This window comes from Lynx canadensis, chromosome D2 (assembly GCF_007474595.2).
Source record: "Lynx canadensis isolate LIC74 chromosome D2, mLynCan4.pri.v2, whole genome shotgun sequence".
Classification (NCBI taxonomy): domain Eukaryota; kingdom Metazoa; phylum Chordata; class Mammalia; order Carnivora; family Felidae; genus Lynx; species Lynx canadensis.
The window spans coordinates 28,860,102-28,883,219 of NC_044313.2; the positions used below are offsets into that span (position 1 = coordinate 28,860,102).

General features: G+C 39.1%; 1 protein-coding gene across 1 annotated transcript in view; it reads left to right on the forward strand.

Annotated features, from left to right (window-relative positions):
• Positions 1 to 23,118, forward strand: part of LOC115527059 (dynamin binding protein) — a 113,252-nt gene that overhangs the window by 17,511 nt on the left and 72,623 nt on the right. Inside the window, exons 2-4 of the mRNA XM_030334442.1 lie at positions 2,826 to 2,961; positions 20,444 to 20,598; positions 22,341 to 22,463. Coding sequence (XP_030190302.1) covers positions 20,454 to 20,598; positions 22,341 to 22,463 — 268 coding nt within the window. The 5' untranslated portion in view covers positions 2,826 to 2,961; positions 20,444 to 20,453. The remainder of the gene's footprint in view (positions 1 to 2,825; positions 2,962 to 20,443; positions 20,599 to 22,340; positions 22,464 to 23,118) is intronic.

Genomic DNA, 23,118 nt, shown 5'->3' on the forward strand with positions numbered 1-23,118 from the left:
CTTTTCCCATTCCGTCAGTTGCCTTTTAATTTTGTTGATTGATTCCTTTGCAGTGCAGAAGCTTTTTATCTTCATGAGGTCCCAGTAGTTCATTTTTGCTTTTAATTCCCTTGCCTTTGGAGATGTGTCATGTAAGAAATTACTGTTGCTGAGGTCAAAGAGGTTTTTTTCCTGCTTTCTCCTCTAGGGTTTTGATGGTTTTCTGTCTCATATTCAGGTCCTTTATCCATTTTGAGTTTATTTTTGTGAATGTTGTAAGAAAGTGGTCTAGTTTCATTCTTCTGCATGTTGCTCTCCAGTTCTCCCCGCACCATTTGTTAAAGAGACTGTCTTTTTTCCATTGGATATTCTTTCCTGCTTTGTCAAAGATGAGTTGGCCATACAGTTGTGGATCCAATTCTGGGGTCTCTATTCCACTGGTCTATGTGTCTGTTTTTGTGCCAATACCATACTGTCTTAATGATTACAGCTTTATAGTAGAGGCTGAAGTCTGAGATTGTGATGCCTCCCACTTTGGTTTTCTTCTTCAATATTACTTTGGCTATTCGGGGTCTTTTGTGGTTCCATACAAATCTTAGGATTGCTTGTTCTAGCTTTGAGAAGAATGCTCTTGCAAATTGATTGGGATTGCATTGAATGTGTAGATTGCTTTGGGTAGTATTCACATTTTAACAATATTTATTCTTTCAATCCATGAGCATGGAATGTTTTTCCATTTCTTTGTATCTTTTTCAATTTCCTTCATAAGCTTTCTATAGTTTTGAGCATACAGATCTTTCACATCTTAGGTTAGGTTTATTCCTAGGTATTTTATGATTCTTGGTGCAATTGTGAATGGGATTAGATTCCTTATTTCTCTATCTTTTGCTTCAATATTGGTGTATAAAAATGCAAACGATTTCTGTGTATTGATTTTGTACCCTGCAACTTTGCTGAATGCATGTATCAGTTCTAGCAGACTTTTGGTGGAGTCTGTCAGCTTTTCCATGTAGAGTATCATGTCATGACTATATATTTTGATATAGAACTTAAAACAGTTTAGTGTGTTATATCATCCATTCTGCAAATATTTATGGAGGGCCTTCTGTGTACCAGGCAGTGCTCTAGGTGCTTGATTTATATCAATGAATAAAATAGACACAAGATTCTTTGCCCTGTAGAGTGTAGAGGAGATAAGGTCTAATTCTATAGGCTTCATAGAGGAGGTATTATTTAAGTTGGATCATAAAAGATACCAGGATTTTATCTAGATGATAAAAGTTAAGTGTGTTTGATGGAAGAGTGAGGTGCCCAGCCGGTCCAGTCAAAACATCTAGCATCTATATTGTGTCCTTTTTTAATGTTTTTAATTTAATTTTTTTTTTTTTTTGGCTGTGCCACAAATAATTTTAAAGTCTCAGTGGTTTATACCAACAACCATTTACTTTCATTCTCATGGGTCTCTGGCTACAGTTTGGCTAATCTAGGCTGGACCAGGTAGAATTCAAAAGGCTTTCATTTGGGTTCAAGTCTCTTTCCCCTTGTCTTCCCTCTGGGGCCCTGTCTGAAGAGGCAGTAACTTCCCAGGGCATGCTCTTCTCTTGGTGGGTATTAGAGCACAAGGGGACAGACCAAATCGTACAATATGGTGTAAAGCTTCTGCTCATATTCTCTACATTGGCACTCTCAAAGCAAGTCACATGGCCAGTCCAACAAAAATGTGACAGGCAACTGTACTCTGCCCACAGTGGGAGGCACTGTATAGTCACACAGCAAAGAGTATGGAGCTGTAATTCTGTTATAAAGAACGTGATGAATTTATTTTTATTTTTTTATTTTTGAGACAGTGAGAGACAGAGCATGAGCAGGGGAGGGGCAGAGAGAGAGGGAGACACAGAATCTGAAGCGGGCTCCAGGCTCTGAGCAGTCAGCACAGAGCCCGATGCGGGGCTCGAACTCACAGACCGCGAGATCATGACCTGAGTCGAAGTCGGATGCTCAACTGACTGAGCCACCCAGGTGCCCCAAGAAGGTGATGAATTTTGAACAGCAATTTGATCAACAAGAGTATTATAAGTACAAGAAATAGCTGGACAATGGGGCACCTGGGTGGCTCAGTCGGTTAAGTGTCCGACTTCGGCTCAGGTCATGATCTCATGGTCCGTGAGTTCGAGCCCCGCGTCAGGCTCTGTGCTGACAGCTCAGAGCCTGGAGCCCGCTTCAGATTCTGTGTCTCCCTCTCTCTCTGCCCCTCCCCTGTTGATGCTCTGTCTCAAAAATAAATAAACATTTAAAAAATTTATAAAAAAAAATAGCTGGACAAGGCATGAATACAGAAGCGAATAGACATGGGTATAGAAATGACTAAAAGGTGTCAAAGATGTTGTTAGAGGATTGGAACAAATTGTGAATTATGGTGCTCCACTGATTCACAATACTAGTTTTCTGTGTTACTGCTATCAATTTTAAGTCACAGCACTATGGTGTAAAGACAGTAAATATTTCTTTATTTATCTAACTCATATTTTACCTATCCCAAGTTCTCTTCCACCTGGTTGTTGGCAACTTTAATTTTAGGTATCATTGGAGTCCTTCCTTCCCTGCACCCAGTAGTATCAGAGAGATTCCTGGATCTACACAGTGGAAAACTGGAGGGGGAGCTGTATCTTTAGGCTACAGTGGTTGCTTCCTAATATTATGGAAAATCCTACCATTCACATATACAAATTTCAGAGAGTTTAAAATGTAGAGTTAAAAAAAAAGGTACTCTATGAACTCAAGAAGTTTAATATGAAACATTTGCGAATACAAAATGCTATGAAACGCTTCTGTCCTTTCTCTCCTAGATGGAAAAACCGGTATCAGACTTATATTCTCACTGTAAACAACTCTAAAACTGGGAAAACACAGGAGGCAGCTGTTTTCAGGCATCAGGCAATAGGCAGCGCTGGTCTGTAATCCTGGAAAGAAAGGAAACACCAGGTGAGTCCTGTATTCACCCTGGCTCTTTGCCTGGGAACATTTTCCCAATTACAGCCCAGGGAGGTGGCACTCAAGTGAGAGCAATGGGCTCCCTGAACAGAGGAGGAAGAACTCAGAGTTTAGGGCTACCAAAAGGGCTGAATTGTAGAACAGGGTACAGGAGGAGAGGGAGCAGCATGTAGGTGTAGGGGGCAGGAATCTGCTTGGGTATTTACCTCAGTTCGTTGGCCAAGGGTCAGGTTGGGCATGCACAGGGAAGACTCTGTGAGACCTGATGCGGAATGGCTGCTGTGGGGCTGAGAAGTGAACAAAGACACCTGAGGGTGCACAGTGCTCAGAAATGTTGGTGTTCTAGTCCAGCCAGAGTGAGAGAACTTGATGAGCATTTAAGGTATGAATTTGGGATCCCAGATAGGACAACTTTAGGAGTGAGTACAATACCCTATAGTAGGGGCACCTGGTGGCTCAGTCCATTAAGCATTCGACTTTGGCTCAGGTCGTGAGCTCATGATTCGTGAGTTCAGGCTCTGCATCAGGCTCTGCATTGATGGTCTGGAGCCTGCCTGGGATTCTCTCTCTCTCCTTCTCTTTCTGCCCCTTCCCCCTCCCCCTCAATAAATACATAAACTTAAAAAAAAAAAATACCCTAGAGTAAAGGCTGTACCTTAAGACTAGGGACAGAACCAAAATAAACCCACCTGACATGGCATAAAACCAAACCTATCAGGATCAAGAGGAACTTCCAGTAATTTAACTGCTTGTCAAACCAAAATTCAACACCCATTAAAGGAACACAACATAATCCAGACTGTGTACAACATATCATCCACCATACTTAGCATACAATAAAAATTACAAAAGCACAAAGAAGTGAAACTATGACAAGCAAAAATGTGACCCATCCTATGGAGAAAACATACAACACATCCTATGATGGTCCAGGTGATGGATTTAGCACACAAGGAATTTAAAGCAGCTGATATAAATGTGTTCAGATATTTAAAAGAAAAGATGGACATAATTAATGAATATATGGGGAACACTGGCAGAGAAATGGAACTATTAAAAAGAGCCAAATGGAAATTCTAGATTTCCAGATGGAAAAGTACAATAGCTAAAATAAAGATTAACTGGATGGATTCATGAGAGCAGGAGAGACATGCAGAAGAAAGAGTCCAATGAACTAAATAAACTGAATCTAAACTGAATAGCCAAGAGCAAAAAGATTGTAGCTAGGGGATAACAAAGCTGTAGTGACTGTGAGGCAATATCAAGTAGTTTAACATATATCTAATTGGAGTCCCATAAAGATAGGAGGAAAGACGAGGAAGAAATATGTGAAGAAATAATGACCACAATTTCCCTAAATTTAGTGACAGACATCAACCCACAAGTCCCAAAATCTCAGTGAACCTCAGACAGTAAATATGAAGGAAACAACACCTGAGAACACTGTACTCACCTGCTGAAAACCAAAGATAAAAACAAAAATCTTTTTTTTTTAATTTTTTTTTTATCGTTTATTTATTTTTGAGACAGAGAGAGACAGAGCATGAACAGGGGAGGGGCAGAGAGAGAGGGAGACACAGAATCTGAAACAGGCTGCAGGCTCTGAGCTGTCAGCACAGAGCCCGACGCGGGGCTCAAACTCACGGACTGTGAGATCATGACCTGAGCCGAAGTCAGACGCTTAACCCACCAAGCCACCCAGGCACCCCAAAAATCTTAAGAGTAGTCAAAGTAAAAAGATATGTACAGAGAACAAAAGTAATAATGATAGCTGACTTCTTATCTGAAATTGGCAGAAGACAGTGGAACAACATCTCTAAAGTTTGAAAGAAGAAAAACAAAACTGTCAATCCAAAATATTATACTAAGCAAGAATACCTTCCAGAAATGGAAGTGAAATAAAAACATTTTCAAATAAACTAAAGCTGAGAGAATTTGTTGCCCGGAGACTTAATATTGCAAGAAATGCTAACGGATGTTCTTTAGGCTGACGGGAAATGATACCTGAAAGAAACTCAGATCTGTAGAAAGGAATAAAGAGCACTAGAAATGGTAATTATATAGGCAAATGTGAAAGACTTTTCCTTCTTTATTTAAAGGACAACTGATTATTTATAACAAAAATGGCATTGTATTATCAGGGTTTATAATAATTGTACCAATTATTTATTGCTGTGTAACAGATCTTCTCCAAAATTAATGGCTTAACACAAGAAGCATTTATTGTCTTACAGTTTCTGTGGGTTGGGAATTCAAGAGTGGCTTAACTGGATGTTTCTGGTTCAGACTGTCATGAATTGCCATCGAGATATTGTCTGGGGCTGTACTGATCTGAAATCTTGACTGGGGCTCTCAGCTCTCCTTTTAAGATCTCAAATAGCTATTGGCAGGAGGCCTCATTATTCATCATGTGAGCCTCTCCATAAGGCTGCCCGAGTGTCCTCACGAATTAGTCTTGGAAATCACATACTGTCGCCACCACCACATTCTGTAGTTTAGAAATGAGTCACTAGCAAAGCCCACAATTAAGAGGAAAGGAACTATGCTCCTCTCTTTGAAGGGAGCGGTATCTAAAAATTTGTGGAGATACTTTAAGGCTACCACAAATATGTAGAGGTAATATATATGATAGAAATAATACAAGGTACAGGATGGAGTGGTAAATGGAATTATACTGTTGTACAGTTTATACAGTGTATATAAAGTGGTATAATATTAATTCTAAGTAGATGCATATTGTACTCTCTAGAGCAACCACTTGAGAAATCCAGAGGTATAGCTCAGAAGCCAATAGAGGAAATGAAATGGAATACTAAAAAATATTTGACTAGCTCACAATATTGCAGGAAAGAAGGAACAAACCAATGGGACAAGTAGAAAAGAATTGCCATACCAATAACACTAAATGTAAATAATCTAAATATGTTAATTTAAAAGTATAAATGATCAGACATCAATTAACTGTTTAAAAGAGAGGCATTTGAGAAATAAGTCAGAGAAAGACAAATACTGTGTGAACTCACTTATATATGGAATCTAAAAAAGGCCAAACTCATAGAAACAGAGTTGAATGATGATTGCTGGGGGCTGAGGGATGGGAGAAATGGGGGAATATTGGTCAAAGAGTACAAACTTCCACTTATAAAATGAATAAGTTCTGGGATCTAATATACAAGATGGTGACTATAGTTAATAGTACTGTATAGTATACTTGAAAATTGCTAAAAGAGTAGGTTTTCAGTGTTCTCACACAAAAATTCTAATTTTGTGAGATGATGGATATCTTAACTAATCTTATTGTGGTAATCATATTGCAATATATACATGTATGAAATCATCACATCATATACACAATATCATATGTCAATTATACAATGTCATATGTCAATTATATCTTCATAAAGCTGGAAGAAAAAAGAGATGTACTTTAAATATAAAAGCATAGATATGTTGGAAGTAAAAAAAAAATAGAAAAATATAAACCATGTAAACAGTATGGAAAAAGCTGACATGGCTATATTAGTGTCAAAGAAAGTAGACTTTAAGGAATATTAACAAGATAAAGAGGGATATGTTGTTATGATAAAAGTCAATTCATCAAAATGATTGAAAAATTCGAAATGTGCTAATAACAGAACTTTAAAATACATGAAGAAAAACTAACAGAATTAAAGAGAAAAACAAATCCCAATAAGAGTTAGGGGTTTAATTCCCCTTTCTCAGTATTGACAGAGCACGTAGATAAAAATCAACAAGGATATTTATGATGTGAATGCTGCCATCAATCACCTTAACCTAACTGACATTTATAGAACACTATTCTCAACAACTGCAGAATGTACATTATTTTCAAGTGTGGATAGAGCACTCACTAAGATAGACCATATGCTGGGCCATAAACATCTCGGTAAATTTTAAATAATACAGAGTATGTTTTCCTACCACAGCAGAATTAAACTGGAAGTTAATAACAGAAAGATCTCTGGGTATTTGGAGTATTTGGAAAGTAAACAATGCACCCCTAAATAATCCATAGTTAAAAGAACAAATCATATGGGAAATTGGAAAATATTTTTGGTTGAATGAAAATGAAAGCATCATATCAGAGTCTGTGGGCTGCAGCAAAAGCAGTGTTTAGAGGGAAAGTTGTAGCTTTAGATGCTTATATTTAAAATGAAGAAGGATTTAAAATCTGTTATCTAAGTTTTCACAGGAATGAGAAAAAAAAGAACTAATTAAACGTAAGGTTGAAGGAGGCAAATAACAAAGAAAGAAGAAATCAGTGAAATAGAAAACAAACAATAGATATTTAACAATGTCAAAAGTTGATTCTTTGAAAAGATCAATAAAATTGATAATCTTCTAGCAAGACTAAGAAAAAAAGAGAAAGCGAAATTTTCCAATATCATTACAGATCATACAGATATTAAAAGGTCAATAAAGGAATATTATGAACAACTTTATGCCAGTAAATTTGATAGCTTAGATTAAATGGGCACTTTCTTGAAAAATACAACTTACTAAAACTGAGACAAGAATATAAATTTTCAATAGCCGTATATCTGATAAAAATATTGAATATTTAATTGAAAATCCTTCCTTGATGTTCTACAGGCCCAGGTTATTTTACCAATAATTCTATCAAATATGTAAGGTTGAAACAATACCAGTCTTAACATAGATTTTTTTCAGAAAATAGAGGAGAAAGGAGCACTTCCCAGCTCTTTATGCGGCAAGCCTATCCCTTATACACAAATCTGACAAAGACATTTAACGAAAAGATTAGAGACCAATATCCCTTTGGGAGCATAGGTATAAAATCTTCAACAAAATAGTAGCAAACTGAAATTTGCACTATATAAAAAGAATAATAGGGGCACCTGGCTGGCCCAGTGTGCAACTCTTGATCTCAGGATTGTGAGTTCAAGCCCATGTTGGGTATAGAGATTACTAAAAAAAATAAACTTAAAAAAAAAAAAAAAGAATAATACATCATAAGCAAATAGGGTTTATTCCAGGAATGCAAGGGTGATTTAACATTTGAAAATCATTTTAATTTGCCATATTAACAGAATAAAGGAGAAAAAACGCGATTGTCTAAAAACGTTTATCAGTAGTTACAGAAAAAACCATTTGATAAAACTCACTTATTCATGTTTTTTGTTTTTTTTTTAAAAGGGCAGAACAAAACAGTACGTACGACTGAGGCAAAGTCCTGAACTATGCCCTTCATTTCTTTTGGCAGGAATCACAACTATCACAGACATGCTAGCTGCCCAGAAGGCCCAGCAAAAGACCCCATGCAATCTCTAGGACAAAGTTAATTAATTGCTCTATGATTGTGTGCATTTGCTCTTTGTTAGGAAACTAGCATTCCAACTTATCTCAACTACCAGACACAATTGTTATTTTCTGTAGCAAATCTGTAATCTTATTATTAAAATGTCATCTTAGTTTTCTATCTGTCATGGCAGTCTGTCATACAAATCTCCCACCTGTTTTGTTCTCTTTTTATCTTATCCTAGCTACTATTTATGCGTCACTCCCAGATTCAGGGTTTCCATATAGATACGTTATTTTCTTTACATATCCTACCACTGCTCCCTCTGCTCTCGTCAGAGATCTTTTCACACACGATGAACCTTTTTACTGTTGAATTTTACATTCAAACATCCTGATTTAGGACATTAAATCCTTCTGGTTGACACCGAGGAATCAGTCATTCATTGGGTTTGCCATGCCTTGGCCGTTACTCTCTGGTTCATTTTAAATAGAAATTACCAGAAGATTCCATATATACATTTTCAAGTATAGTGGCTCTAGTTTCTACAAATGGCAAGTGTGTGGGGTTTTTTTTAAAGATTTAATTAAAAAATTTTTTTAGAGAGAGAGTGCCCATGAGCGGGGAGACGGAGAAGGGGAGAGGGAGACAGAGAGAGAGAGAATCTTAAGCAGGTCCCACTGTGGAGCCCGACGCAGTGTTGATCCCATGACTCTGGGATCATGACCTGAACTGAAATCAAGAGTCAGCTGCTGAACCAACTGAGCCACCCAGGCACCCCAAGTGTTAGTTTTTGTTATTTGCTTGTATAAAGCTGCTGGTTCCTGTTTTCCATGGTGCTTGGATAGTGGTGCTCTTTGAGAGAACCTAAATCACCCATCCTAAGAATGGTCTCAGCTATGTTTAACTCCAGTTGGACAGTTTTTCTTTCCTAGTTTTCTTCCTCAGAATCTTTCGTTTTCAAAATTGCTTTCCTGATTCTTCCTTCTTTTTTTTTTTTTTTTTAATTTTTTTTTCAACGTTTATTTTTGGGACAGAGAGAGACAGAGCATGAACGGGGGAGGGGCAGAGAGAGAGGGAGACACAGAATCAGAAACGGGCTCCAGGCTCCGAGCCATCAGCCCAGAGCCCGACGCGGGGCTCGAACTCACGGACCGCGAGATCGTGACCTGGCTGAAGTCGGACGCTTAACCGACTGCGCCACCCAGGCGCCCCTGATTCTTCCTTCTAAAATATCAAGAGTATTTTATAAAGTAGGCTGAAGGGTAGAGAAACTCTTCATGTCTTTTTAAACCTTTTTCTTTAGCGCAGAACTAGCTTGCCCTAGAAACAGATAAGGGAAAGAAACAAGATGCCTACCTTGCAGATCTTTGTAACATTTATCCTCACAGTTTGGAACACTGGGTTACATTTTCTTGGTGTTCCCTGGAAACAGCCCTACAAACTGCCTGTCTTCACATGTTTGTGGTTATCTGTGGCCTCACCCTAAAGTTTCATTTTATAGTGTCACCTTCATCTGCACTTCTGCAACTGCTAAGGGATGTTTTATCTGGGCATTTATTACACACACAATCTAGTGGGGTTGTGAATTTTAATGTATCACTAAGCTGCTTAGCTCAGACATGTCCAATGTATTTACTCATGTGTCAGCAGTTCTTAAATTTCCACCCATAATTGAGATTCATGCATGATTTAAGAAATGTGTACCTGAAAGAGTACTTAGGGAACTCTTAGGTCGACCCATCTGAAAATATTTCTTTAATGGAAATATCCTCAACCTTGATAGGCCCTGAACTAGTAATTTTGGGACCTTCCTCCACCGGTGCAATTTTGTCAAAAAGACAAAATTGATGTAGAGACATATAAGCGAATTTTTACAAAATATTTTTTGGCCTCTACTTTATTTTAGATGAGAAGTATTTGGTTTAAACCCTGAAGGGGACTGAAGGGCCCTTCCATGATTGGCAGAAAGTCAGATATATATCCTGTCCATCTGCTGAGGTTGCTGCCTTCCAGCTTGGGACCAGTTTGAAATAAGCAAATGTAATGTAACTTGTAAGACAGTTTATAATAGTAGATTCCTTTCCTACCTTCATTACTCTGATCATTCCATCTAAGTCAGAACAGGTTTTTCATTTTTTCCTAGGAGTCCAACATTCCACAGCTTGTTTAACCAAAGTATATGTTGTGAGTCAGTGCTCTTGTCATCAGAAGAGCAGTAGGCAGAAGGAGGTTGAAGGAGGACAGGTTGGCCCTGACTGTGTTACTCAGCCTCGTGGGGGATGCCATGATCAAGATGAGTTCTACTTTTCCTCTTCATCTGTTGCTAGTTCTCTGAGTAGTCACCTGGCAGTGACTGTTGACCTTCTGTCCAAAATGAACTCCGGTGACATAAACCAGAAGGGGAAATGCTGTTTCCCTAGCTTCTCTCATTTCCTTCCTGAAAGGAAGAACTTCATTTTCTGACACCTCTGATCCTTTCACACAAAGCAAAGAGACTATTCTTTTTATCCCTGTATTTTTAAGAATAAGACAACTGCACAATCGTCTTTTTTCTTTTTTTAATTTGAGAGAGAGCACACGAGTGGGGGAGAGGGGCAGAGAGAGAGAGAGAGAGAGAGAGAGAGAGAGAGAATCTTAAGCAGACTCCATACTCAGCATGGAGCCCAACACAGGGCTCCATCCCACAACCCTGTGATCATGACCTGAGCCAAAATCAAGAGTTGGACACTCAACCCACTGAGCCATCCAGGTGCCCTCCACAATTGCTTTTTGAAATTAAATATTATTTCTTATTGCGCTATTAAAATTTTTTAAATGGATTTCCATTCCCAAAAGGTAATATTTTTGAGAAAGTCAGTTTCAAGACATAAAGAAACTCTCACATGCTCATGAAAGCATATTCCTTTGAAGGAACCTATACTGGAGAGTCCCCACAAAGAGGCCCCCTTCCCCAGCTTTTGTCAGGTAGGCAAAGATGTACCTGCTCCAGGGCTCCCCCCTTGCAGGACCAAACAAGAAACAAGAAAGGAGAAACAGCAGTCCTTCATTTAGGAAACCTCTTCAGAAATTTTGTTTTGGAATCCCAGAGTTTAGACTTACACTATGAATTGGGAAATGAAAGTGTCACTAGTGCTTTCTGAAAGAATAAATTTTCAAAACTCTCCTACATTGTATCCTACTTTCCTAATGGTAAAACAGATGGCTCAGAATTTTGAAACAAGAATTTAGAGTCTGGGTCCCACGCACGAGATCCATCAAAAGTGAGGCTATTTTTTTAGTGGAGTAATCCAGGCATTAATAATTTTATTCATATTTTTTAAAGGTTGCAAAATTTGCATCTCTAGCTCTTCTCTCTCATCTGGATTTAGAATGGTAGATTTAGGAAACCAATTTTATAGTTTTGCGTATTCTTTGTCCCCATTTTTTTTCATGCACATTTCTCAGAAATCCTGAAAATTCCTTTGGGCACGTATCCATCAGGGGCCTAGCAAAATATGGAAGGCACGCCGAAGGTGGATCATTTGAGGAGGTTCTTCTTTGAATGGAATGGCCAGGTGTGGGGAAAATAACAACCCCAGGCTTGCAGAAGAGCCACCCCAGGCCTGAAGGGGCAGGGAACCGGGAGCCAACTGATAGCCCAGCAGGGAAGGAGCCCGGGGAATAAACACCCCGACTTCTCTGTCCTTCTACCGTCAGCTCTTCTGCTATGCCACCCGTTGGCTGAACCCAACTGGAAGCCAGAGGCAAGGAAGCACCTTGCTGAGGTTCTTGTGGGTCAGCTCTGAGGAGCACAGCACAGGGTGCAGGGTGGAGGAAGGTGGAGGACAGGCCCAGGAGGGAAATGGCAGACCCTCAGCACACACTTATTGTTCAGTGTCCTCAATCTGTACCAGGCTCAGCTCTTTCCTCAAAAGGCTGGTTTGGAAATTACTTATTAAGCTGTGTGATATCGGTATCAGGGTAAAAGTTTATAGTTTGTGATCTCAGGATTTTTTTTCAGTAATACGTTCAGACTTGCAGATATGTTACTTATTAAAAATTACCAAAGTTCCCCAAGCCTTCTCTCCCTTCTATGACATACGTTTTAAAAACTCTTTTTTACTGTGGTAAATGTATATATAACCTGAGATTTACCATCTTAAACATTAAAACGATTTTTTTAAGTTTATTTATTTTGAGCGGGGGGAAGGGGCAGAGAGGGAGAGAGAGAAAATCCCACACAGGCTCTGCACTGGCAGCACGGGGCTCAAACCCACGAACCATGAGATCACGACCTGAGCTGAAATCAAGAGTTGGATGCTTAACTGACTAAGATACCCAGGCGCCCCCCATTTTGACCACTTTTAAGCGTACAGTTCTGTGGCATGAAATACACTGACACTGTTGTGCAGCCATCATCACCGTCTGCCTCCAGAACCCCTTCATCTTCCCCGGCTGAAACCCCATACCCATTTCCCCTCACCCCAGTCCCTGGGAGCCGCCATTCCACTTTCTGTTTCTTTGAGTTTGTTCTTGAATTATCATACAAATGAAATCACACAGTATTTGCCTTTTTGTTTGTGAGTTAGCATGATGTCTTCAAGTTTCATCCATGTTGAAGCACGTGCCAGATTGTCCTTCCTTTTTAAGGCTGAATGATGTTCCGTTGTATGTCTGCACCACAGTTGTTTTCTTTTTATCCCAAGTTTTTATTTAAATTTGGGCTTGTTAACATACAGTGCAATATTAGTTTCAGGTGTAGAACTGAGTGATTTATCACTTACATAGGACACCAGGTGCTCGTTGCAAGTGCCCTCCTGAATACCCATCACCCATTTAACTCATCCCCTCACCCACTTCTCCCCCCCAGTAATCATCACTTTGCTCTCTATAGTTAAGAGTCTGTTTCTTGGTTTGCTTCCTTTTTTTTTTCTCCCCATGTTTATTTTTGTTTCTTAAATTCCACATATGAACAAAATCATATGATATTTGTCCCTCTCTGACTGACTGACTTCACTTAGCATAATACTTTCTAGTTCTATCCATGTCCTGGCAAATGGCGAGATTTCGTTCTCTTTTATGGCTGAGTAATAATTCTGTTTTGTGTGTGTGTGTGTGTGTGTGTATAACATCTTCTTTATCCATTGGTTGATGGACATTTGGGTTCCTTCCATAATTTGGCTGTTGTTGATACTATAAACATTGGGGTGCATGTAGTCCTTCAAATTAGTATTTTGGTATCCTTTGGGTAAATACCTGGTAGTGCAATTGCTGGATTGTAGGGTAGTTGTATTCTTAACTTTCTGAGGAACCTCCATACTGTTTTCCAGAGTGGTTGCACCAGTTTGCATTCCACTAAATGTAAGAAGGTATGCTACATTTTGTTTATTCATCTGTGGATGGATAGTGGTTGCGTGTTACACATTTTATTTTATTTTTAAAAGTTTATTTATTTTGAGAGAGAGGGAGAGAGAGAGAGATCGAGCGGGGGGAGGAGCAGAGAGAGAGGGAGACAGAGAGAATCCCAAGCAGGCTCCACACTGTCAGCAAGGAGCCTGATGCGGGGCTTGAATTCACCAACCATGAGATCATGACCTGAGCCAAAATCAAGAGCCAGTTGCCTAACAACTGAGCCACCCAGGTGCCCCGTGATATACATTTTACTTTATGATCTTTTTAATTTTTATTTATTTTGAGAGAGAAAAGACACATGTACAAGTGGGGGAGGGGCAGAGGGAGAGAAAAGAGAGAATCCCAAGCACGCTCCACACTGTCAGCACAGAGCCCAATGTGGGGCTCAAACTCATGAACCATGGGATCATGACCTGATCTGAAATCAAGAGTCAGATGCTTAACCAACTGAGCCACCCAGGGGTCCCCTGTGATCTACATTTTAAAATGTGATTTATTTCTGAGTATGTTCTCATTAATACATTCACTATCATGACTGTAACCTATACATGTGCAGTGTGATGTCTCAGAAATCTACAAAGTGATATAAGAGGAAGGGCTATAGGAGCTGAGGCATGAAATGTGGAAGTGAGCATGAGCAGGAGAGGTGGGCATCATTTGGAGAAAGTGGGGAATGGGGAGACTTTAAATATGTGCAAAGATGGGGGAACCCACCATGGAGAAAAAAGGGGCATGTAAACAAAGGAAAAAATTCTGGACACAAAGTGCTTTATGGGAGCAGAGAGCATTTTGATTGGTTAGGATTGCACTGAGGGCTACTCAAGTGGGGTGAGGTGAGGCAAAAAAAAAAAAAAAAAGTGTGCTGTGGGCAGAGAAATTTAGAAAACTGGTTTACAAAGGATTCTTAGGGGGCACCTGGGTAGCTCAGTTGGTTAAGGGTACAGCTCTTGATTTTGGCTCAGGTTATGATCTCATGGTTTGTGGGACTGAGCCCTGAGTCAAGCTCTACACTGACAGCGCTGAGCCTGCTTGGGATTCTCATTCATTCTCTCTCTCTCTCTCTCTCTCTCTCTCTCTCTCAAAAAGATAAAAATTTTTTAAAAATTAAAAAAAAGAGAGAATTCTTAATTGGATTGTCTCAGTCTTCAATATACTAGTATTTTATGCCCCTCTTAGAGGGAAATAGTCCATAGCTTCCCCCAAGTTTACAGTGACCGTGGAGCTCTTGTATTAGAAGCTGCTTAGTGTCCTCAGAACATGTTTTGGGAAAATGGTGGGGACGAAGCTAAGCTTCTTGGGGGCAGGAACTATATCTTGAATGTTCTTTGGTACATCATGGTAGTAAAACTGGATTAAGAGGTAGCTGCCAAGGATATCAGTCGATAGAAAGTGTTAAAATAGTGAGTCACTAAAAAAAACTCAGTGCAGATTTAAAAACCCTCTTTCTCTGTCACTGTCTAACTGAAAGAGAGAGAAATCTCCTTCTGAGATTCATGGTCAAGTTATATGCAGGGTTTTATTTTTCCCTAGGTAGGGTAGATACTTTGGGATAGGAGTTAAACTATTTCGGACAGTAGAGGAGAGTTGAATGCTCCTGTCAGCCACCAACGGGATTAGAGAATAAATATTTAAAGAATATTGGTCAAAGGGTCATCAAAGTACAACCAAAGTTTCAGCCTGCATGGGAATTTGAGTCCGTTAGGCTTGATAAATATTTGTCCAGTATGTGAATAAATTAGAGAAAACAGGAAGACCTTGTGAATTTTTAAGCAACTGAACAACATGTAAAAATCAATAGTTTAAAAGATTAACTACGTTCATTGGAGAGAAATGAATTTTATCTTTGGCCAAGAAAAGAGGCAAGCGACACTTAAAAACAACAATAAAATATGTAAGCAGGTTCGGCTGGGTGGCTCAGTCGGTTAAGCGTCTGACTTCAGCTCATGTCATGATCTCATGATTTGTAAGGTTGATCTCCACGTCGTGCTCCATGCTGACAGCTAGGAGCCTGGAGCCTCCTTCGGATTCTGTGTCTCTCTGCCCTCCCCTGCTTGTACTCTGTTTCTCTCTCTCTCTCTCAAAAATAAACAAACATACAAAAAAAGGTAAACAGATAATGACCTCTAGTTAAGATATATATGCCAAAGTGCTGGAGGAAAATATCTGTGGTTTATTTTGAGATGCATCAAAAATAAAACAAAATGTTTGCAATATGTCAAAAAAATAACATGGATTGATAAATGGATAAAGAGATGTGTGATAAAATAACTGCAGTAAGATGTGAACAGTAGAATCTAGGTAGTGGGCGTAAAACTTTTTTAAGTTCACTGTGTAAAAATTTTTATAATAAAATGTTGGAGAACCAAAGAGAGGAAATTGGAAGTTTAGAAGATTTTGAGGGAAGAACCAGGGAGATTTCAGAGATGTGATACCTACAGTAAAAAGAACATGGGCACTGGAATCAAACAGACCTGAATTCTGGGTCTGGCTTAGCTTTTTATTTGCTAGAGATATAGCAAATATATATATATATATGTATATAATATGTATATATGCATATATGTATACATATGTATATATGTATACATATGTATATATACATATGTATACATATGTATATATGTATATATAATATGTAAATATAATATATCTAATATAGATATATTAGATATATTTTAATATATATATTAGATACACATTAGATGTATGGCCCAGTGGTGGCACTCGGATTTGAACCTGGGCACCCTGGCTCTGAAGCCTTGCTGTCTACCTTGCAATGCAGCAATGATTCAAGCTTCCAGTTCGGTGTCTGGCACATGGTAGATTATCATCCAGTAGCTGTTGCTATTAGTGTACCATCAACTGTAGAGGATGAAGTCCTTCTAGTATTTGATCTAGAAGATTTATATGACACTATTATAGGAGCTGGAAGGCCAAACTGTTTGTGGAAAGAGATGGTTAATTTAGTTTTCGATAAGTGGAAGTTGAGATTTTGATGCGAATAGTTTTGTGTATTTTCTAAAATCATTTGCTTGTTAAAAATTTGAAAGTGTGTTACGTGCTGAGCACTGCTCTAGACAAGTGAGCAAAACAGACAAAAATCTCTACCCTCTTAGGGTTTTGTGTTCTAAAAGAGTTTGAAGAATTAAGGACCTTTATATCTCAAATGCAGACTGACTCTCCAAAGGAAATGCCAGCGAGAGAAGAAGGTGGTGTTTTCATAGCAGACTTTCCTGATGTCCCTGACATCCTGCCGTATGGGCAGTTCTTTCCTCTGCTTTCTCTCAAGCCCAGCTGTGTTCTGATTTCCTCTGAAGTTCTTTTTACTTCCATCTGGAGTTGGTGGAACAGCTTATATAAGCTATTTATGATTAAGTTTCAAAATATCTGTCCAGGACTCTAAAACGGCCCAGACAGGAACAATAGTAGTTGCTTTTCATGGGGTTTACAGAGCAGAGAAGACGGAGATGAAATTCATGATATTCCATGTAACCCAGAGGGCACCAAGATCTCCTTTCCGGTCTCACACATGAGTCCTGTACTTTAGCTAGGCTCTGGCTCCAGCACCCTTCCAGGGTGTGTATTCCTCAGCGATTACGCACTCATTCCAACAGGGCAGGAGGTCAGTCAGTAACAGTATTCGTTGAGCCAGACCCTCCTCTGCTTCTGAGTCATTTTCTGGTACGCAAAAAGGTTGTCAGGGAGAAGCTTTAACTCTTTCAGATCACAAAGTTTACTCCTCAGCGTAACAGGGTCTGTCTCTTACATCCTACAGAGTGTATGCTGATTCTCTCTTTGACGTTTCAGATAAGGAGGTGTATATTTAGTCTGAGTGTGAGATGGAATTTGAGAAAACAAAGTAGAAGGAGAAAAATAATACCACCGTGGCCCAACCTTGGGGAGGTGTGTTGATAACGTATAGATGGCTAAGAGGTTTGCAAAGTATTATGCTTGTTTAAAAAAAATATTTATGACACCAGGCTTAATGCGGAAATCTGACATCTGGCAACTTCAGCCATTTGGAAGACAGCCAGAAAATCAGAAAGGGGCATCAGAGCACATAAAAAGTAACTGTTGAAAAAGTCTAGCTAACTAATACATGTAGTTTACTACCACGGAAGAGTTCGTTAGGTTTTCCTTTACAGCTTGTTTACATTTTATTTATCTAGGAACTTCTAATAATTTTGGCGGTGTCTGTATGGTCTTCCCTCCCCAGCAGACTATGAACAGCAATCTAGAAAGAGGATAGAAAAACTGATAGAGGACGTAACTGATAGCAGAGGGACAGCTGACAGCAAAAGAGAAAGACCCAAAAGTTATACGGTACTGGTAGGATGCATCACAACACAGTATACTAATGTATGGTCTTAATGAACTTGTGTCCATCAGGCAAAGAGTAAATTATGTTCAGTGTCTTTCCTACTAGCGAAGGCAAGAGAGGTATATAATTTTTTTTAATGTTTATTTATTTTTGAGAGAGAAAGAGAGAGAGAGGGAGACACAGAACCTGAAGCAGGCTCCAGGCTCTGAGCAGTCAGCACAGAGCCGGACACGGGGCTTGAACTCACTATCCATGAGATCATGACCTGAGCCAAAGTCAGACACTCAACCAACTGAGCCACTCAGGTGCCCCTATAATGTGTCTATTTTTAAACATGGTCAAAGCTAAACCAAGTTTTGACGTGTTGAAATGGTAGATTCCGTGGTGTTTTTGTACTTGTACTTGTATAATGTGCTATACATTGTCTGGTGATATATCAGTGAGACAGATTTGAGCTTGTAGCTGATTATGGAAATAATGTTTAGTAACAACTGCTCACATTTATCGAGCACCTCCTATACCAACCCTGTCCTAGGTGCTTTTACACTATCAGCATATGGTTAAGGCTTTAGGCAGATCTGGATTTCTGTTCCATCTCTGACTTACTGTATGACCTCGGACAGATTGCATCACCTCTCTGAGCCTGTGCCCTCATCTGCAAAATGGAAACTAATGATATGGGATAGGATTGTTGTGGGGACCCAATGAGGGACATAGCACAGTGCATGGCATATAGTAAGTGCTCAATAAATATTAGGCATTATTATCATTATTTTTATCATCATCATCCTTCTCATGATTATTATCAAAGTATGATTATCCCCATTTTTCTGAACAGGAAACTGTAGCCCAGAGAGTTTAAGTAGTTTATCCAAGGTGAAATAACTAATAAAAGTTGGAGCTGGCATTTGAACCTTGATCTCTGACTCCAGATGCCTGGTTACTTTGCATTCACATTATGCTGCCTCTTCAGCATGGGATTGTAATTCAATTTTTTTCTATACAGAGGGCAGAGGACGTAGGGAATGTTACTGGCCACTTCTCTTTTCCACTGTGGACCCAAGTCATCTCATTATAGACAAAAATTCCAGTCACACAGAGATAAGCTCCTTTTACTCAACAGTACAAATTAAATATGCAATATTTAATTGTGTTGCATGATTCATTAAAATTGTAAAGGTGCTCCACATTAATATCCTCAACTATTTGTGTACATCATTGTTTTCTTAGGTAATAAACTCAACAAAACTTGTAACCATCTTTTTTTTTTTTTTTTTTTTTGGTAACTAGGCATTTAGTGCTTTTTGATGTCATCATAGTTATATGTGAAAGAAAAGTTAGAAGCCTCATCTCTACCAACACCAGACAGATACTTGAGATGAATAAAGGAAAATAGGCTTGAGGCCTGGATACTCAGGAGAGCGTCAGGTGCTCTCTGTGAAACACCTGAGAGACAGGTTGCTAATCACGGGTTGTTGACAGCTGAGCACATGCCCAGTCTTTCCTCCTTTTCTGTTGTTTAAATGTGTATTGAGGAGGCTCCTTGGGCACATATGTCAAGGTGAAAGACCCCCTTAACAGTGCAAGGATACTATGCAAGCTTGGGGGATAGGTGTCTTTGAACTGAAAACACATTCTTGATTTGGTCTATTGTACTAAATCTTGTCTGGAAGTGTCATTTTTATATCGCCCTTTCTTGTTCTTTTCATGGATTTTTACTTTTCGGTACATTTTAAATCTTTGCCATTGAGGTGTGATCCCACATTCCTTTTTTGGGCGAGGGGGGCTAGGGGGTAAGTAGGATCCTGAATCCTGGCCCTGCTGCTATGAACTTTGTGACAAATTTTTCAACTTGCTGAGCGTAGGTATCCTAATCTTTAAGATAGTTCTGGGGAACTATCTTATTTCATTATAAATGAAATGCCATATTAAAAACCCCTACTTAAAAAAATTTTTTTTAATGTTAATTTTTATTTTTGAGAGAGAGAGAGACAGAACATGAGCGGGGGAAGGGCAGAGAGAGAGGGAGACACAGAATCTGAAGTAGGCTCAAGGCTCTGAGCTGTCAGCACAGGCTCCCCAAACCCCCTACTTTTTAAATACCGTATTTTAAAAGTACCATATTGACTGTACTTGAAAACTGTTAATTTCCTTATTGGCCCCTTCAGGCCTATTGAGATGTCTACATTCCCAACTTGTACCTTTTCTGTCAATCACAGATAGAGGTCACTTTTTTTTTTCCCCTGACTCCAGAAGTGCCATGAGAATCAAATGAAGAATGTATGAGGAAATCATTATTTTTGTCAGACAATACTTAAATTTCTTCAGAATATAAAGTACAAGCTTCTTATTTGCTTAGCTTTGACTTGATTCTAAGCTCTTTATATCTTAAGCTTTATCATTCTCAAGATATTGACCTATAGTCCAATGTCTTAAATAGTTAACACTTTCCAATGTCTTTTGACTTGTCTTTCCAGGTTATAAAACATGGAGGCTGGCTCAGTGGTTCGAGCCATCTTTGACTTTTGCCCTAGTGTATCAGAAGAACTACCGCTCTTTGTAGGAGATATTATTGAGGTGTTGGCAGTGGTGGATGAATTTTGGCTTCTAGGAAAGAAAGAAGATGTTACAGGTAAGAGGCTTATAATTCCTCAGGTACAAAATAGACCACAGGCCCTCCAATCTTTCCATATTAAAAAATAAAGGTTAAATGGGAAGCCCAAGTCAATAAACTACAGAATCCTTTTGTGTTTTTCCTGTGATTTTTACCAGTGGGGAGAGAATGTTTGTTATCAATCCATCTATCCTTATTGGTTCCTTCCAAAGGCTGAGATGGTTCGATACCAGCTGCCCCAGGCCAATTTTCTGTTCACATCTTTACCTATCCTTCCCAGGTCTTTGTCCTTTGTGCTCAGTGCCATTGTTTACCTTCTGAAAATACGTGTTATTTCTTTATTCAGAAACCTGTTGTTTGACATTATTTTTCACTACCAGTCTTTACTTGTGATTTGTGGAACGTAAGTCCCTCTCCACCATATTTTCTCTACCTGTCTTCCTCAAACGTTTTCTACCCTTTCTTTCACTCTGTTTTTCAAGGGATCATGATGCGTCCTGTTCATTCCTTCTTAGATCCATGGTTAGCCCAAATTTATTAAAGCTACCCCTGCCCTGGGTGCAGCTACCTTCCACTTCTTATACACCTGATTTCCTTTCTTCGAGTCTTTCAAATATATGTTAGCACCAGTTTCTTTCATTAATTAGCCTAGGGAAGGGTGAAGGTTTTTACCCCACACTATGCACCTGTGTTAAATCCGGTCCTTAACTGACATAGATTTATGTAATTCTGGGCTGCAGCTTGTTATACAGACTCTGTTAACACTTAACCCACATTTGGGAGATAATAGACTATTTCGCAATAGAAATGATAGCTCAGCTAAGACAAAAATGATGAGTAAGAGTTAGCAACACAAAGAGGATAGACAGAGAGAATTGCTTATCCAGAGGCCCTTGAATGACAAAGAACATGGAGGGTCCGAGAAAATTTCAGCCTGGCATGAGGTCTGAAAGGTTGAGGAAGGGAGAAGGTGCTGGGGAGAGGAGCTGGGGAGAGGAGCAGGAGCTAGATCGTGGAGGACAGCGTATGCCATGGTATGGAGTTATGGAATGGGATACAATACAGGTGCTTTAAGCACTGTCAGATTTGTATTTTAGAAAGCTCAGTGCTACAGATTGAGAAATGATAGGGAAGGGCAAAACCAAGGGCAGGGAGGCAGCCTGGGAGGTTGTTGCAGTGACCCAGGTGAGACATGCTGCTGACCTGGACCGAGGTGATGGGTCTGGAGATAAGTGGATGGATACAAGAGATACTTGGAAGGTGGAATCCATTAAACTTTCTGATGCTTTCCAACTGACAGGCCCTGTCTGTCTACTACCACCTATTAAAACGCTACCCATCTTCAGACTTAAATGCAGTCTTTTTCATAAAATTTTTTGTATTCTTCCTGAACCATTTTCTACCTTCTCTAATGTCCATAGCAATCTGTGCATTTTTCTTGTGTCACTAGATTTCAGAGTGATTGTTTATGTCTGAATTCGATTTTAAGGTCTTTGAGAGCAAGACCGTCTTACTCATTTTTCCCTCTGTAGTGTGTCTTGTCTAGAGTAGCACCCAGTTAATGCTTATTGGATTGAACTGCATTTTTTCTGCTCCGCATGAATGAAATTTTGTGTGCTGTACTTTTTCTATAGATTTTCCAATTATGAGTACTCACTTTTCAATTTAGTGTCTATAAATGGGCTCAGAAACAAAGTTATTATGTCCTGGTACACAGAAAATGAAATTTCAGTATTAGAAACGTTTGCTTTTACTTTCAGGACAGTTCCCCAGCAGTTTTGTGGAAATTGTGACCATCCCCAGTCTAAAAGAAGGAGAGAGGCTGTTTGTCTGTATCTGTGAATTTACATCCCAAGAATTAAACAGTCTTCCTCTCCACCGAGGTAAGTTGACCATTCAGGAGTAGACTGTTTACAATAAGTTGAATGGAGCTGGCCCATTTTGACAACTAGATTTTTTTTTTTTTTGAATTTTTAAAAGTGGCTAACCTCTGGAGAGTGTTTAGTAATAGCAAGATCGTGCTGACAATTATAATGCCTTATATTTGCATAGCATTTTATAATTTCCATAGTATTTGCTCACAAATACATTCTCATCTGATCCTCACCACAGACCTGGTAGCAAAGTGGATATTATTAACTGCATTTAATAAATAATGAAAATGAGATTCAAAGGATGTTACCTGCAGATGAAAACTTTTGGCCTCAGAAGGTCAAGTCATGTCACCTGATTGTAAGTCCAGCATTCTCTTTCCACTGCCCCATATTGTAGCCACACTTCAGACTACATTAATCTTTTTTTCCCTTAAAAACTAATATGGCTTTCCCAGCAACATTACTATTTATTACTATATAATAATCAAGCAGGAATTGTGGTATAGAGATTAAGAGACAGATGTCAAATAGCCCCATTTTGACTCCCTGTCGATAGGTAATATTACATTAAAGCTATCATCAGAACCAGTTTAAAAGGAAGTGATTTAAGGGGTGCCTGGTGGCTTGGTTAAGTGTCCGACTTTGGCACAGGTCATGATCTCAC